This window comes from Misgurnus anguillicaudatus, chromosome 18 (assembly GCF_027580225.2).
Source record: "Misgurnus anguillicaudatus chromosome 18, ASM2758022v2, whole genome shotgun sequence".
Lineage (NCBI taxonomy): Eukaryota > Metazoa > Chordata > Actinopteri > Cypriniformes > Cobitidae > Misgurnus > Misgurnus anguillicaudatus.
This window is the reverse complement of record NC_073354.2, coordinates 33801052-33819727: the sequence shown is the minus strand read 5'-3', so window position 1 is coordinate 33819727 and position 18676 is coordinate 33801052. Positions and strand designations below refer to the sequence as shown.

At 37.1% G+C, this 18676-nt stretch overlaps 2 protein-coding genes across 4 annotated transcripts in view; both read left to right on the top strand.

Annotated features, from left to right (window-relative positions):
- The first annotated feature begins 450 nt into the window (after positions 1 to 450).
- On the top strand, positions 451 to 6909 carry ubxn2a (UBX domain protein 2A). 3 transcript variants are annotated; one of them, XM_055185683.2, is made up of 7 exons: positions 451 to 590; positions 1168 to 1233; positions 1352 to 1475; positions 1962 to 2071; positions 5369 to 5506; positions 5748 to 5903; positions 6378 to 6909. In XM_055185683.2, the coding sequence occupies exons 2-7, from the start codon at positions 1187 to 1189 to the stop codon at positions 6559 to 6561; spliced, it is 759 nt and encodes a 252-aa protein (XP_055041658.2). In that variant the 5' UTR covers positions 451 to 590; positions 1168 to 1186; the 3' UTR covers positions 6562 to 6909. The 3 variants fall into 3 exon arrangements, with proteins under 3 accessions (XP_055041658.2, XP_055041659.2, XP_073712469.1); XM_055185684.2 differs by having other exon boundaries at positions 491 to 590; positions 1345 to 1475; XM_073856368.1 differs by lacking the exon at positions 451 to 590 and adding an exon at positions 901 to 926.
- A 4203-nt stretch (positions 6910 to 11112) lies between these two features.
- mfsd2b (MFSD2 lysolipid transporter B, sphingolipid) overlaps positions 11113 to 18676 on the top strand; it is a 35687-nt gene continuing 28123 nt past the window's right edge. The window contains exon 1 of the mRNA XM_055186824.2: positions 11113 to 11394. Coding sequence (XP_055042799.2) covers positions 11227 to 11394 — 168 coding nt within the window. The 5' untranslated portion in view covers positions 11113 to 11226. The remainder of the gene's footprint in view (positions 11395 to 18676) is intronic.

Sequence of the window (18676 nt, the reverse complement as noted above, 5' to 3'; positions counted from 1 at the left end):
TGCGTTAAATAATATGATAATTTAGCAATAAAAAACTGTAGCAATAAAATGTAATTTACTATAAACTAAACATTGTTACTAGAGTGTTTCAATGGCACCAAAAGGTATTGCAAAAACACAGTAAGTTAGTTTATGAAGTTTTCCCAACACGCCCCCATATATCTATAAATCCACACATGACAGCACTGAGTTATTTTTGGCGTTTACTGTTCAAACTCAAGAGTTATCAATGAGACTCTTTATTTCCCCACATGAGACCTATTTCTGTGATATTTATTTTTAAAGTTTAGAGCTATTTTCGTATTAAATTAATTAATTTGTATACAGAATTGTTTTTGTATTGCAACTATCTCTCCCCTCATTCCCCACCCACCCCAATACAACACAAGACAATTTTACCTGCGTGTTGTGTTTTCTACTTATGAAAAACGAAAAACATGCATTTCAAGTTCATTTTAGTCTCGATGACGTCGCAACAACGTGCGCACAAGCAAGTGGCGATGACGTCAGACAGAAATGGTGGTCCCGTGTAGGCATGAGAGAAACTAGCTAATAGAACTGTTATGCGACAGCTTTGAAGCCTAATACAGGTAACGATATATAATATTATAATCGCGGTTGTGAGTCTCATGTGTTGTAGTTTATTACGCGTGTTTGCTGTCGTAACGCGTCGCAGTGCGCTTGCGTGGTATCCACACACTTCTTACGTAATTTTAGCGCACTGCTATCATTTATTATGGTATTTTGGCCGGTTTCAGATCAATGGCTATTTAAGAATCTTAATGTATTAAGTATTACCCTTCAATTGACTGGCATTTGAGTGACTTTTAGATTTTGCCTTGGTTATAAATAAATTAAGAGTTGAAGTGTGCACTTGACAGCGTGTCGTCACATTCAATGTCAATGTCGTGCATCATGACGTCAGTGTAAGGACATTGGTTATTTTCTATGTATTTAATGTTACTTATGCTTATGAAGTGCCATATGTAAACACTGTCATTGGTTTTATTTTAAAAAAGTATTGCCAATCTTGCTGGACCTGTCATTCACAGAGAAAACATTTAGCACCTCCATGAATTATTGAATAGGCACTAATGCAGTGGTTGCTTGAGGTTGTGACATCACTTATAATGTGTACTAAATGGCTGCTTCTGTTTTTGCTGCAAGATGGACAACTCAAAACATCATGAGGAAAAATATCGATCCGAGTGAAAGAATTCAAGATGACACATGGTAAGTTCCCTGCGTCTTCACTACAGGCTTTAAAAATGAACATTCAAGAAATGTTAATTCATCCCTGGTGACCTTCGCTGTCTGATTTTGGCAAATAAGCTGTTTTGTGAGCTCTTAGGTGTGAAGGGGCACAGAATGATGAAGAGGAAGAGGAAGTGAGCCCGATTAGATCCAGTTTCTCTGTCGAGGATTTGCTCGATGAGGTGGAGAAGATCAGCAGCGTGGCCAGTGGTGGCAAAAAGGTCAGACAATTCATTTTATCTTCTTGTGTGTAATTACACTCACAAAATACAGATAACTACTATAAAAATGTAGTGAAAGTGATTGTCAAGTATGAAAGCATGCCTTGATCAAGGGCACCACACTCAACCGCTCTGTATGACTCGAACCAACGGCAACCTTTGGGCCACGACTGCCCCATGTAGTGGGGATTTTAATGTAGTTTGAAAAATTAATGATATTGCAAAAAATTGACTGGTTTCCTGAAAATGCTGAAAAACACCCCATGTCTGCTACTGGTCGAACAAGAGGATAATTCTGCCCCAATTTCTCACATTTGGTTAAGCCAAGTTTGCTATTTTTGGTCCTCTCTAAGAAAGACCAATATAATGATAGCACCACAAACAATGCCGCAGGGTTACTACTTTTTGGGAAAATCAACATACTTGATTAAATGAATAGCATTGTTTAAGTAACAATAAGGCTTTATCAGCAATTTGTCTTTACAGGTGGAGATTGTAGTGAGACTGTGGAAAAATGGCTTTACAGTAAACGATGAAGAATTACGAAGTTACTCTCTGGAGGAAAACCAGGAGTTCCTGGAGGCCATTAAAAAAGGGTAACTTGTTTTTGTCACTGTAGAAGAATTCATCATAATCCGTTCTTTAACTCTTTCCACGCCCGCATTTTTTTTTAAGTTGCCAATCAGCACCAGCATTTATTATGATTTTCACAAAAGTTTAATTCCTTCCAGAATTTTTTTTTTATTATTATTTAAACATACAATATATCTAATCAAATAACAGACTCTCTGTGTTTACTCTTATCTTTAATATGCCTCTTTTTATTACCTCTTAAATATGGGTAAGTTTCTTCAAAAATACCTAATTTTGAGCAAGAAGCTGAGATAATTGCATTTTTGTAAAGGACTTTTGTTAGAGATCAGATTCAGAACGATGATCAAAACATACACAACAGTTCTTACTGTTTCTAAATCAGTGGATGCTTCAGTGTTTTATAAGTTGTGTAAAAGCGCCACCTAGTGGATAATAGGAGAAATATGGATCACCGTAAAAACTCGTAATTGGCAGGGAATCGTTTTTTTCTTGATTTCTATGATGAGATAACTTGTCAATGGCGGGGAAAATATCATATTTCAATATTGTACTATGTTCTTACCTTAACTTAGACGAATTAATACATATCTATCTTTATTCAATGCGTGCACTTAATCTTTGTACAGCGCGTCGTGAACGTGTTAGCATTTAGCCTAGCCCAATTCATTCCTTAGGATCCAAACAGGGATGAATTTAAAAGCCACCAAACACTTCCATGTTTTCCTTTTTAGAGACTGTTACTTGAGTAGTTTCACGAGTATGTATGGTGGTACAAAGTGAAACGTTGTGATTTTTTAAGCGGATAAAACATGAGAACTATATTGTATGGGGAAGAGCACTTAGTTTGCAGCACTTCGACCTCGGGCGCAGTCCAATTGACGGAAGTTTGAGCGAGAGGGGGAGTAGTCAGCAGTGATGATGTTACTGCGGGCCGAGGTCAAAGTACCTCAAACTAAGTGCTCTTCCGTCATACAATTTAGGATCTCATTTTTTACCCGCTTAAAAAATTGGCACGTTTTATTTTGTGCCTCCATATTACTCATGTAACAGTCTTTAAATAGGGAAAACATGGAAGTATTTGGTGGCTTCTAAATTCATCCCTGTTTGGATCCTAAGGAATGAATGGGGCTAGGCTAAATGCTAACACATTCACGACACGCTGTACAATGATTGAGTGCGCGCATTGAAAGAGATGGGTATGTATTAATTGGTCTGGGTTGAGGTAGGAACATAGTAAAGTATTGAAAAACGATGGTGTTTTCCTTTAAATGATGATTAACATAATGGCAAACATAGTTAAAGGAATAGTCTACTCATTTTCAATATTAAACTATGTTATTACCCTAACTAAGAATTGTTGATACATCCCTCTATCATCTGTGTGCGTGCACGTAAGTGCTGGAGCGCGCTGCGACACTTCAATAGCATTTAGCTTAGCCCCATTTATAAATGGTACCAATCAGAGATAAAGTTAGAATTGACCAAACACATCAACGTTTTTCCTATTTAAGACGAGTAGTTATACGAGCAAGTTTGGTGGTACAAAATAAAACGTAGCGCTTTTCTAAGTGAATTTAAAAGAGGAACTATATTTTATGGCGTAACAGCACTTTTGGGAGTACTTCGACTCGGCGCAGTAACACCCTCCCTCTCCCATTATGATAGAGAGAAGGGGAGCGGACTTTTCAGGTGAGTCGAAGTACTCCCAAAAGTGCTATTACGCCATAAAATATAGTTCCTCTTTTAAATCCGCTTAGAAAAGCGCTACGTTTTATTTTGTACCACCAAACTTGCTCGTATAACTACTCGTCTTAAATAGGAAAAACGTTGATGTGTTTGGTCACTTCTAACTTTATCTCTGATTGGTACCATTGAATGAAAGGGGCTAAGCTAAATGCTATCGAAGTGTCGCAGCGCGCTCCAGCGCTTACGTGCACGCACACAGATGATAGAGGGATGTATCAACAATTCTTAGTTAAAGGAACACGCCCACATTTTGGGAATTTAGCTTATTCACCGTATCCCCCAGAGTTAGATAAGTCCATACATACCTCTCTCATCTCCGTGCGTGCTGTAACTCTGTCTGACGCAGCCCCCGCTAGCTTAGCTTAGCACAAAGACTGGAAATGCATGGCTCCAGCTAGTATACTGCTCCCAATAAGTGACAAAATAACGCGATCATTTTCCTATTTATGTGTTGTGATTTGTATAGTCAAACCGTGTACAAATAACAAGGTGATATGAGACACAGCGATCTTTTAACAGTATACATACTGAGAACTATATTCTCTGAAGACGAAGCACTGCCGCATGGGCGGAGTGATTTGCACAACTCTGACCGAACTCTCTGCTCCTCACCAGGAGCTTCTCGTGTGCTGCGAGCAGATCACTCCGCCCATGCGGCAGTGCTTCGTCTTCAGAGAATATAGTTCTCAGTATGTATACTGTTAAAAGATCGCTGTGTCTCATATCACCTTGTTATTTGTACACGGTTTGACTATACAAATCACAACACATAAATAGGAAAATGATCGCGTTATTTTGTCACTTATTGGGAGCAGTATACTAGCTGGAGCCATGCATTTCCAGTCTTTGTGCTAAGCTAAGCTAGCGGGGGCTGCGTCAGACAGAGTTACAGCACGCACGGAGATGAGAGAGGTATGTATGGACTTATCTAACTCTGGGGGATACGGTGAATAAGCTAAATTCCCAAAATGTGGGCGTGTTCCTTTAAGGTAATAACATATTTTAATATTGAAAATGAGTAGACTATTCCTTTAATTCTTGGTTGTGTCCAAGGCAAAATAACATTTAAAGGGTAAATATTATGCACATTTTTACAAGATGTAATAAGTCTCAGGTGTGCCTGGAATGTGTCTGTGAAGTTTAAGCTCAAAAGCCCCCCAGATCATTTCTTATAGCATTTCCAAAATGCCCCATTTAGGTTGGAGCAAAAAAGAGACGTTTTCATGTGTGTACCTTTAAATGCAAATGAGCTTCTGCTTTTTGGTTAAAAATAGATCTGATTCCTGTAAACATTTAGAAAAACTTTTGGGTAAAGTTAACTGTGGGCGGGGCTTTATCAGTGTGACATCACATTAACCAGAGAATCAAAACAGCATGTCTAATGATTCTGCTGAAGGTGGAGTGTGGATTTTTTTTCATTGTACGGTGGCGGTTTTCACACACTACCAACACACATTTATTTCCAAACACCTTGTAAAAGTGGATTTTGCATAATATAGGTCTCTTTTTGATATGGTTATGTTTTGTCAAAATCTTGTTTCAATCTTCTAAAGAGAGCTACCTCTGGAACTAGAAGGAAGAGCAGAGGACGAAGAACTAGAAGTCAATGTAAAGGACATGAAAGATGAAGTTTATGTCCCAAAGAAGAAGACCTTCCATCCATTTACAGGCATAGGCCACAGATTGGGCAGGTAATATCCCCTTCTGTATTAAATTGTGTGTATATTTTGAAAAATAACATTAAAAGGTAAATCAAAAAGTCCTTGTGTTTCCGCAAATGTCCAGTAGGTGTCCTTGCAACACTTTCACTCTTCGATATTTTGACCGTTGAGGACTATCTTTTCTAGATATTACTCTAATCCCATATAAAATGCCTTGAAACCATTACATTATTACCTTTAGAAACTCTTCATTATAGCTTTTCCTCTGCAGTGTGGCTCCACGAGTGGTTGCCAGGTCTCGCTCGATACACGAGGACTGCTCCGGTCCTCATCTTCCAGACTTGAATGAGGATCTCCCCATGACCTCCCTCCAGATCTGGCTGGCAGATGGTCGGCGTCTTGTGCAGAGGTTTAATCTGTCTCATCAGTGAGTATTATATAGTGTTGCTTAACCATTCTGTACTTTTACTATTGAGGATCAATGTATGCTCGGGTTTATCTCCCAATCCTTGCTACTGTGATGTATAAATACTTTTCAATGTCAAGTGAAAGTTTACCCCAAAATGAAAATTTTCCCAAAACTTAATAACTGATGCTGATGTCGAACTTTAAAAATGGGGCACTATCCAATACCATTATAAAGCTGACTCGGTGTGTATTGTCAGAATCATCCCAGGCGTGTTGTGACACAAAAGCTCTCACGTAATTTTCCCTCATCATTTATGTAATACAACCTCACAAGGTGAAATGAAAGCATGATAAGCTGTCATTCTGCTGCAGATTACATTTGATTTATTGCATGCGTCACAACATGTAAGGATTTCAGATCTCTGACTAACACGATTGTTGGATTGTTGCTCTCCAAACATGCCTTTCTGATGCATTTATGTGATTGGTTCAGGATCAGCGACGTGCAGGATTTTGTGGAACAGGCCCAGAGCACCGACGCACCGTTTATCCTGACAACATCGCTGCCGTTCCGGGAACTGAACGATCCGTGTCAGACTTTGGAGGAAGCTGATTTAGCAAACGCTGTCATCGTTCAAAGGCTCCTGAACACAGAAGCACCATTCGGTCACTTATGATTGATCCTGTTTGCGCTCTGATCAGTCTCATCCATGTTTAGATGATACTCCACAAACCTTCAACAACGAAAGCCTACGTGTTTCTTGTAGTTTCGCTCCTGATTGATAAGATCATATTCATGTGTCTCATTTTACAATGCCTATTGCTATTATAAACGGCCACTGAAGTGTAAATACAAACAGTTAAATGAGGAAATGAAGTTTATTAATTTATTTTTAGTCCGCTATATTCTTTCACAGATGGATGCCTTCTCTGATGCAATGCAGTATGCACATGCCAAGTCTTTAACCTTCACGACTTATTAATGTTTACACATAGATCAATAAAGAAGAAGCTGATCATGATAACTGCTGTGATGCTTAACTATGTTTTGTTTAATTGTAAAGGAAAGATCGTGTGATGTTGCTTTATTGTCAAATTATAAACGTCAAATATATGCACTTTGCTTTAAACGGAGGCTCTGTTGCTGAAGACCTCTGCTCGCAATAAATAACAAAAACAGAAACATAACAATTGTCTATCATGTCCTGACTAAAGAAAAAACTTTGTCTAAGGTTAAAGGTGCCAAAGAATGCATTGAAATATTACGTTACATTGTTTTCTGATATTTACAAAGTTATGTTATGTTATTAAGTGCAAAAATGATCCAGAAACGGTTTTACATGTCCATTAACAACCCTAGGACTGGGCTAGTCAAGTGGAGGTAAGCGGGCCAAATGCGGGCCTCTAATCATCTTTATCCGGCCCACCGGCCATCTTTGTCTGATTTAAAATCAGCGTGGTTACTCTTACCTTTCCACTGTACATGACAAATGACGGCCGAAAAACTGGAAAGAGAGTCAGAAATGGGCTGCGCGGGAAGCCAACCATCTGCGGGTGCGTAATTATCGGATCCAATTTGAGCTTTGGATGCATAAAAAAATTAACTTGTGCGTGACACGCTGACAGGAAGTGATGTATTTCAGTGTGTTCCAATTAAACCACTGTGTGCAAGGCGAGTAACACCTGAATCCTTTAAAAAAGACTGATTACTGATTGCCACCAGGGGGCGAACTACGACTGTCGTGTCTGGATGTAGTGTACAATTGCAAGGCGGTTAGACAGTTTCAGCAGTAACAACATAAACAAGCGGCTGTCGCGATCCGCACGTAACTTCCGGTAAACTCCACTAAGAATAAATAACAACAAAGTTCTTTAAACGTAGTTTATTTATATAACAAGCAAAAAAAAACAACACATAGATTATAGGAAACCAAAACATTTGTTATTTTCGACGAGGCATTTTTTCAAGAGATCAGTTTAGCATCTAGTCAGACTATTAAAAAAAACGAAACCGGAAGTAAAGTTCGGATCCAGACGTGTATCGCATCAGCGCACGTGCATTCGATGAAATGGTCTATATATCTTTAATATTTTAGAAAAGAAAACATGAAGTGCAATTTTAGTCATTAGGAGAAGACTGACTTTATGTTGTGAATACAATTTATGAAAGTTAAACAGTTATAAGCCTTCACAACTTTGTAACAACATTGTACTTAATTTAATGTGTAATTTAATGTTGCGGCTGTAAGTAAGTACAGTTTTACATTCTATGGCACCTTTAAAGGCTTAGTCCATTTTCTTAAAAAAATTCAGATAATTTACCCATCCATCCAAAATGTTGATGTCTTTCTTTGTTCAGTCGAGAAGAAGTTATATTTTTTGAGGAAAACATTCCAGGATATTTTTCATTTTAATGGACCCCAACACTTTACAGTTTTAATGCAGTTTAAAATTGCAGTTTCAAAGCACTCTAGGTGATCTCTAACGAGGCATAAGGGTCTTATCTAGCGAAACAATTGTCATTTTTGGCAGGAAAAATGGAAAATGTGCACTTTTAAACCACAACTTCTCATCTTCATCCGGTCCTGTGACGCGTCAGCGCGACCTCACGTAATTGCGTAATGCCGTGGAAAGGTCACGTGTTACATATATGAAACGCACATTTGCGGAGCATTTTAAACAATAAACTGACACAAAGACATTAATTAATATCATTCCACATACAACAATGTCGGAACGGTCCTCTTTCTACACACTTGTAAACACTGGGGCGTAGTTTTGGATGCGTCATTCGTGACCTCTTGACGTGATGACGTATTACGTGAGGTCGCGCTGGCACGTCACATGACTGGAGGAAGATGAGGAGTTGTGGTTTAAAAGTGCTTATTTAAAATTTTTCTTGCAAGAAATGACATCCGTTTCGCTAGATAAGACCCTTATGGCTCAGTTGGGATTGTTTAGAGTCCTTTGAAACTGCAATTTTTTAAACTACATTAAAACTGTTAAGTGTTGGTGTCCATTAAAGTCCATTAAAATCCTGGAATATTTTCCTCAAAAAACATAATTTCTTCTCGACTGAACAAAGATCGACATCAACATTTTGGATGACATGGTGGTGAGTAAATCTGGATTTTTTTAAAAAGAAAATTGACGAATCCTTTAAAGCACATCAGGTAACCTCAAGCACATCAACCTCAATTTTCTTTTACAAATTTCGGTCAAACGGGGTCTGGTAAGTTATTTATTTTATGATGGTCCTAATATGACTGGTGCTTTTAATATCGTTAGTTTCTTCAGACCAATGGCTGGCAACATTGCAAGACTTCCTGTAACTGTATCCCAATTGTCCAGAATCAATAAGGACTGGATCTACATTTTCTGACTTATACTTCTGCATGAGTAGCTTTTTGTTCTTCTCAGTAAATGATCCATTATAATTTTTTGAATATTTAAAAACTTTGAGTGATTGTTAAATTTATAGTGGTGGTTTCCCGGACAGGGATTAGATTAGTTCTAGACTAAAATAAATTTAAGAGCTGTCCAAACTGAAAACAGCTTGCACTGACATTCCTTAAAATACATCAGTGCCCTTTGTTTTGCCTCAAAATTACACAAGTAATGTTTTTAGTAAGGCATGTTTGTTAAAACTAGCTATATTTCTGAATTAAACTAAGGCCTAGTCCTGGTTTAAGATAATCTCTGTCCGGGAAACCGTCCCATTGTGTAGTTGAAGGACAGTGTGTCTGAGCTCATTAAGGTCCGGTTCATTTTCTATAATTTAACCTATGATCAGTTCAAGCACATTTTGGCCATACAGTGATGTTCATATAAATAAAATATGAATGGAATTACTGTAAAGCATTTTAGGGCATTGCTTTAGGTCATGGGTTTGATTCCCAGGGAATACATATTAACAAAATGTATGCTTTGAATGCACTGTAAGTCTCTTTAGATAAAGGTGTCTGCCAAATGGAAAAATGTACAGTAAATGTACTGTTTCTAACCTCCACCATTGATTTTTATGGAAAGTCTTGCTGGAGCCACCCAGTCTATTTTCAAACAACATTCATCTTTACAAATACATAAAGGCCTGCTGGTTTCACAGACAAGGCTTAGCAAAAGCCAGGACTAGGCCTTAGTTAAAGAGGACATTTCACAAGACTTTTTAAGATGTCAAATAAATCTTTGGTGTCCCCAGAGTACGTATGTGAAGTTTTAGCTCAAATATAAATAATTTATTATAACATGTTAAAATTGCTACTTTATATGTGTGAGCAAAAATGTGCCATTTTGGGTGTGTTCTTTAAAATGCAAATGAGCTGATCTCTGCACTAAATGGCAGTGCCGTGGTTGGATAGTGCAGATTAAGGGGTGGTATTATCCCCTTCTGACATCACAAGGGGAGCCCGATTTTAATTATCTATTTTTTACATGCTTGCAGAGAATAGTTTACCAAAACTAAGTTACTGGGTTGTTATTTTTCACATTTTCCAGGTTGATAGAAGCACTGAGGTCCCATTTATAGCAATTAAACATGGAAAAAGTCAGATTTTCATGATATGTCCCCTTATAAACATACCCCAGGCCAGAAAAATATATCACTGGTGTGTATCTTGAGACAAATCAATGGCACTGCATATATATATATATATATATATATATATATATATATATATATATATATATATATATATATATATATATATATATAAGATCTGAGTGTTGGTTGAAATAGTTGATTTCTGGACCCGTAAACTCAGTGCTGCTAGGAATTTAAGTAGACTAATTTGGGATGATATTACTCTTTTGACCAGGTACTGGGATCACAAGGCCTAAACAGATTTTTAAGTTAACATTTTAACTAACTAAACTAACAAAACAACCAACTAATTGTCATGTTATGTGTTGCCATGTAATTCTAGTTCATACTGGGAAACCCACAACTTATCCATTTAGTCAGGCGTCAGTGCACTGTGTGTGGTTCCTGTTGATGTCTGTAGGGGGCGCCAGACTGGAGTGTTTGTAATCAGACCTGTCTCTCTCTCTCTCTCTCTCTCTCTCTCTCTCTCTCTCTCTCTCTCTCTCTCTCTCTCTCTCTCTCTCTCTCTCTCTCTCTCTCTCTCTCTCTCAAACTATGCCCTTGTTTGTAAATATATGCTAGTAGTAGCAGTTCTTAGTGTGTAGGTATATGTGTAGGTTCAGGTTCTGGTAAGGAGCATGTTATGATTTGATGGACTGAGCCATCTGATTGGCTGAAATCTGTCAGTGACAGCTGGGAAACTGTAAGCGACTCCTGTTTCTGTAACTGGCCCATCCCTTCCTCATGCCGGTGCAGTATGTGAATGAAAGCAGACACATCTGTAGCCGGCTCTGAGAAATCCACCAGTTCAGCGGCTGTCTGTGCACCCTTCCCACCGGACAGCATGGCCAAGGGTGAGAAAGCCTCAGTTACTCCAGGAGATAAACTCATCATCCATCCTGATCCTGCTTTCACCAAGATCCCATCACAGGTACGTCACCTGATGTCCAGTTTCATCTAATGCTTGAGTTCTGTGGATACCTAATACAGTCTCTTTAATATAGTATTGTGTAGAGTTTTTTCATGGTTTTAAAATTTAAAAATATATATATATTTTTTTTGTTAGCCTAATTATGCACTTTTTAAGTGGTAGCACATTGAATATGATTGAATGAACCCAAATGCATTGAGTTTCACCAATAAAATAAACGTGAAAGGTAATTTTGAGTAGTCAAATAAATTTGAACTCTTTATTACAACTTTTTCATAAGTTTGCATTGGAGAATATGCTTGTGTACTTATGCTGTTTTGTGTTATGATTCAGCATGAACATTTTTGCATTTGTATGTCTATGAAAATATGTGGATTGGCATGTTTTAGTGATTCCATGGTATGCATGCATGCATGCCCAAAGGCTGTTTAGGTTTGGCCCTGATACTCTTACTATGTAGTTCAGATTTGGGCCAAACAACAAATCAGAAAGAAATTGCAATCCTTTCATATACTTCAGACCTAATCTTTTATCTTTGGGTCAGAAATATTGACACAACATTTGTTTAACCCAATGGTTGGGTTCGTCTATATTTTATCCAACCATATTTTAAAACAATCCAGCATTTTTTAGAGTTTACGCAGAAGTTTCGTAGAAAGTGAAAGAAAAAAATTCAAACATCTTAAAAAATATTTTTGCTGGCAATATGACAACCTGCTCATACCCATTTCTTTATGTTTTAATCATTGTTCCACAAATAATCTTGAAAGTTCATCTTTAATGAGAATTAATGATGCTCCAAAGTTCAGAAAATTTTTTTATTTGGTCTGTTAAATTGGATGCATGTTCCTTGACATTTAAAGGGATAGATCACCCAAAAATAAAAATGTTGTCATTGTTTTCTCCTCATGTTGTTCTTAACCTGTATGGATTTCTTTTTATGATGAACACAAAAGAAGATTATTAGATAAATGATGGTAAGCACACAGATGACCATTGACTTCCATAGTAGGAAAAACAAATACGATGGAATTCAATGGGTACCGTCAACTGTGTGCTTACCATTATTTATCAAAATATCTTCTTCATCATTTATCACAACACTTTCATCATATTTGTTCTCCTACTATGGAAGTCAATGTTTACAATCAGCTGTTAGTTTACCATAATGTTTCAAAATATCTTCTTTTGTGTTCATTAGAAAAAAGAAATTCATACAGATTAACAACAACATGAGGATGAGAAAATGATGACTTAATTTTCATTTTTAGGTGAACTATCCCTTTAAATGCACCTATAGCAATGTTTTATCTACAATCAATTGTTTTATACAAGATACATGCAGGTTTGGAGACAGTGTGACCTTCAGTCATTTAAAGACTGAGCTGTCAGTCAGGTCTCTTCCATGTTGTTTTCTGCGGTGACCCTCAGGTCAAGTAATGGGGGATGATGATGGTGGGTGGGTGTCAATAATGTATGGAAACACCATGAAGCTCTTGTGCTTGGCTTGCACATGCATCGCGAAAGAGATTCAGTCTCTCCTATAGTTGAAGGTTAAAATAGTGTTTCTTGCTGCTTGTTTATAGCCCAAAACGACTAAGTAACCTTGTCTCAGATCTTTCTTCACAAAATCAGTAGGAGAAATCAAAATAGACACAAATGAATTGTGAGTTTTAAAACTGTTATTCCTGTCAGAAAAAAATGATCATATATGTACCCTCGCTGTACCCTTTCAAAAAGTACAGATTTAATACCCAAATAGTTTATATTAGTAGGCTAAACATACAGTAATAATGTCCTAAAGGAAAACACCACCGTGCCCCATTCATTCCTATGGCTCCAAACAAAAGTTTTATTTTGTGCCACCATACTTAATCATGTAACTACTCATGTAACAGTCTTTAAATAGGGAAAACATGGAAGTGTTTGGTGGCTTATAAATTCATCCCTGTTTGGATCCTAAGGAATGAATGTGGCTAGGCTAAATGCTAACACATTCACGAGGCGCTGCACAAAGATGAAGTGCATGCATTGACAAAGATATGTATGTATTAATTTGTCTAAGTTGAGGTAAGAACATAGTAAAATATTGAAAAACTGTGCTGTTTTCCTTTAAAGGTACATATTGGTACCAGATGAATACATATCAGGACCTTTTTAAAGGCTACTGACCCATTGACAGCTGCAGTACATATTTTGACCAGTGTGATGATGTGTTATATTTTGGATTTGATCTATTTTGTTTTTACATGTGTAACTGCAATGACTGTGAAGTATGTTTGTACAAACTAAAGAGCTTCTGTTTTTGAATCATGTGAAACTACACAAGAGAGCGCCTGCCTTTACAATTAGTTCATGGGCCAAGCCAGAATTTGGTAACACCTAAGGTGGCAAAATATATTTGGTACCAGTTTGTTTGTAGACTAAGTACTTTGAAACATGATAACCATTTTAAATGAGTAGCTTTACTAATCTTTTGGGACAATCATTATTTTTTGCCAGTATAGTCATACAGTATCTGCACACACAGCAGGTATATTGTAAGAGGGAGCCATACATGCTGTTTGGTAATTTTTCAGGACAGTCAGGGGTGTTCAGATCTGCCATCATTTGACATGATATTGGTTGTATAAGTTTTATATTAAAGCAACACTGTGTAGTTTTTTTACCTTTAAATAATGTCTCTAAAATTATTTCAGTGATAGAACAACTTTTAACTGGACAAATTGTACTGTTGCTGCAACCTGAGCAGCCTCCTAGCTGCTACAAGCACACTCTGAAAGTGGCGGTGGAGGGTAGGAAACACAGCCCCGCCCCTCCTCCTGCCTGCAGAAGAGTGTCTGATACCAGGCACTTTTGCGCTTTTCAACCACATGGGGGAGCTGTAAGTCATTTTTACATGGAAAATACATAGTGTTGCTTTAAGCTTATATTTATATTTTATATAAATCATGAAAAATTGTCACTTAGCTGTTGGGATTTTGAGGGTTTAATGTTGTTTTACGCGCTCTCTGCAGCAATGTCATTCAGATTAGAGGTGAAAGAGCAGGGTGAATTTGACCTTGTAATGACCAAATGTGTTTTCAAATCCCACTGGTCATAAAACCCTCAAATCCTTCATTATGTCATTCAGATTCATTCTCATACAAACACTATACAGTATAAAGTTGGATTAAAGCAAAGACTGACTTTATGTCCAGCTTTAATAATAATAATAATACTAATAATAATACTAATAATAATAATAATAATAATAATAATAATAATAATACAATAGTAATATTAATAATAATACAAATAATAATAATAATAAATATTATTATTGTTATTATTTATTGTATAATAATAATAATAATAATAATAATTAAATTATAATTATAATATTATAGTAATAATACAATAGTAATAATAATAATAATACAAATAATACTAATAATTATTATTATAATTATTATTATTATCATTATTATTATGATCATCATTATTATTATTATTATTACTATTATATTATTATTATTATTATTACTATTATTATTATATATATTAACCATGATATTCCCAAATATTCATCAATGTAAATGTGCTTAAAAGCTGCTTAAAGTCTGTGTAAAGTCTTATTAAATATCCCAGCCAACAATCCCATTTTAAAAAAGTATTAAATGTGTTCTCAGTTTGTCACACCACAGAAAATGTGATATTATCCACCCAACCAAATTTTAATGATGAAAAACTGGCAAGTAAATAAAATAAGTTTTCAAAATCTAGGAAAAATAAGCAGGATTTTTTTGCTCTCAGACACTGGGGGCGTGTCCGCTGTCAGAGCTGAAACCACGCCCACTCATGGGAAAGCTGCCGTCTCTCTCAACTTTAAGTATCGGTAAAACCTGAATGGATGCTTGTGATTGTGTTAGAGACGGGGCCATGCTCGGTTGCTCCTGTGCACCATCGAGCCATGATGTTAGGCCCACCAAAAACAATCCTGAACTCAGAAATGAGGAAAAACTGTTTAATGGTGTAACTCCACATTTCAGTACTACATAGTCCACAGTCTTTTTCTAATGGGTTTCAGCAGTGACGGCCTTTTTCGAGGGCACATGATGCGAAATTCGTCACAATATGTATTTAGCCCGTCATGTGTGTGGCTCGTCATGCCAAAATATGTGTTTGCCGCGTTATGTAAACGTATGTGCATCACGCGTGATGTCAAAATACGAGCCAGCTCCAGACACTTTGAAGGGGTTGATGATGAAATAGACGCTCACGTTTGCCACATACTCAGAGTTTAGTGTTAAAGAGAACCTATTTCATTGCTAAAAAACAACGTTATTTTGTGCATTTGGTATAGTACAGGTTTGCGTGGTTTATGGTTAAAAAAACACATTATTTTTCACATAGCCTACCATACATTTTTGTAGCTCCAGATTTCACTCTCTTCCTGAAATGCACCGATTGATGTACAAAACTCATCGATTTGAAAAGCGCTGTGTCCCTGATTGGCCAGCTAATCTGTACATTGTGATTGGCCTGAATACCTCTGACGTCAGCCGGAAATGTGACGCTCTTTACCATGTTTGAAAGATTTACTCACAATGCAATGCTAACAGGAGTTAACTTACAAGCTATGAGTCAAACCAGGAGGAATTATGATAATGTTGGTCTTGTCTACATCACCAATCATAGGAAGTAAATTGTTGCCTACAATTCGTGTGTTTATTGTAGTCCAAGAAAAGAGATTTACGTTGGAGATGATAACTCGCGTCATTGTTTTTTGGGGGGTTTGAACCTTTTGCATATCTAATACACACTTACACACCAAAGGAAATGTAAAATCGTAAAACAGATAATTGGTGCTCTTTAAATGAGTGTCTTGTGGACGTGAGTGTGTCTTTTATCATAAACCCTTTTGACGCATATGCAGCAGGCACATATTTTGACAAGTCGCATAATGCACATGGTTCACATGATGCAACGAACACATATTTTGACATGAAGAGTAACACTCGACACTCCAAACACATATTTTGAATTCGCACCCCTCGGAAAGGAGTCACTGACTGCCACTGTGTTTCAAAAACACTTCTAACATTTATAGGGCTCTATCTTACACCCGGCGCAATGCGCGACGCAAGTGTCTTTCGCTAGTTTCCACCCTAATTTTCACGTTTAGCGCCGCGTTGTTTAAATAGCAAATGCATTTGCGCCCCTTTTGCGCTCATGGGCGTTCTGGTCTGAAAACGAGGCGTGTTCAGGCGCATTGTTGGTGCGTTGCTATTTTGAGGCAACTAAAATAGACTACGCCATTGACCAACAAAAACCTGGTCTAAAGTCTAAAGTCAATGGCGCAATATGTTTTATGTTATTTAAAGAGCGCATTAATATGCGCCTATAAACGGGAGGACAACGCAGGTTTTATGACAAAGTACATGAATGCCCAGCAGCACAAAAATGCTTTTAAATATGAAGATTAAAGGATTGAATGTAAAAGATTATTATTGAGTCTCTTGGACATAAATGAGGACTAATTATGAGACGTTAGAAGGCGCAAAGAGCTGCTTCACCTGCAGCCTGGTAAGTAAATAAATGCTTTGCTTTAAACAAATGCATCTGTTTTTAAATGTTTTTTTTTAATGCTACCTCACGGATTTATTGTATATGATGACTCTGTACCTGTGGATATGGTGAGATGAAAAACATTTTAAGTAATGCTTAAAAAAAACTCTTTGCTAAAAAACGCTGTCCAAAGTGCTGAAACGTGCGGAGAGCCGTTTGTAAATTCTTTATCTCCTGTTTGTTACAAATAAAGTATTTTAACAGTACAAACCTTATCTTACATACTTGTAAATTATTTTTTGATGATATTTGATAGCCATACATTTAAAGCAATTACAAGCCTGCTTTTTACTTCCATGACTAAAAGAAAACGGGTTTTAAAGGTTTTATTAAAAAAAATAACAATTTCAATAGAAGTGAAAAACAACACAATTATTTAACATTAATCTTTAACTGGGGATCTTCTTCCTCCGCTTAGTTTTTCAGTTTACAAAGTCCGTTATCTAAATAGGGATTAGACATAGCGCCAGCGCAACTTACTTTTAAAGGGGATGATAGCTGAGACTCTCATTGGTTTACTGCACGTTACGCCCAAAATACTCCCATTACAATAGGACCAACCCTTTTCGACCATGCGTTCGGCGCACAAACCATTTTTCCCGTCGTTAAATTAGCAAAAGTGGATTCAGACACGCCCATTTACACGTTGCGCTGTGCGCTTTAGACAATGCGCTTAGATCGTTAAAATAGGGCCCATAATGTGTTTAGAAACAATTCTCTAAATTGACTTTACACAGAATTTAACAATATCTGAACATTGTAATGCAAATTATTCTTTTTTCTTCTCATTTTGGAGATAAATATGACCCCAAGCCGGTTCTTCAATGGCATTGCTGTGAAGAACCTTGTAAGCTTTTGTGATTTTTCATCACAGATTGATGTGATTTACACAGTTCTGTTCATATCTGTCTATGGACACAGAAGTGCTGCTATCATGAATTTGGTGTTTTCAATCTGTGAGGAAGTCGAATATTTTGTGTCTCGACTCAATGACTTCCTGTTTGTGTCTGTCGTGATAAGAGCAACAAAAATAAGCTTTGTGAGAATACGGGACATCCATTTTCAGACTTGAAGAAAGTTCCAAACCCACAACCATTATATCCCATATTGTGATTTCTTAACTGAGGTTATTCATCTTTTCATTATGAGAACAACATCTTTGAAGTGCGTTTGGTCCCGCCCTCCGTGGTTGTCTTGTTGGAAAGGCTATGCAATGTGTACGTTGATGTGGAGACACTAAACATTGGCTTCGACTGAATGGATGAATGAGTCTGCAGCTCAGAAGATGACTGTTTGACTTCTGTCGTATTTTCAGCTCCACATGTCTGTCTAACTTTCTCGTAAGATCTCTGGAGGAGAGGTTGTAAATATATGCCTGGGCATGGAGGTTGAACTTCCTTTAATGTGTTGAAAGGATTTCTCCACGCTTGTCTTCTCACACACCATACATTTGTGGGCACACACCCTTCGTGTGGGCACACATTTACTCTCTCTCATTCACAAGAAAGCCAACAGGCGCACACATTTTCTTTATTTGTTATGATAATGAAAAGTCACTCACTACACCCATAATGTCTCTGGTGTGTCATTATATTCCCCCAAAAGATATTTAATTTTTTCACCCATAGTTCAAAACTTTTTCTGTGGAACACAAACAGAGATGTTAGGCAGA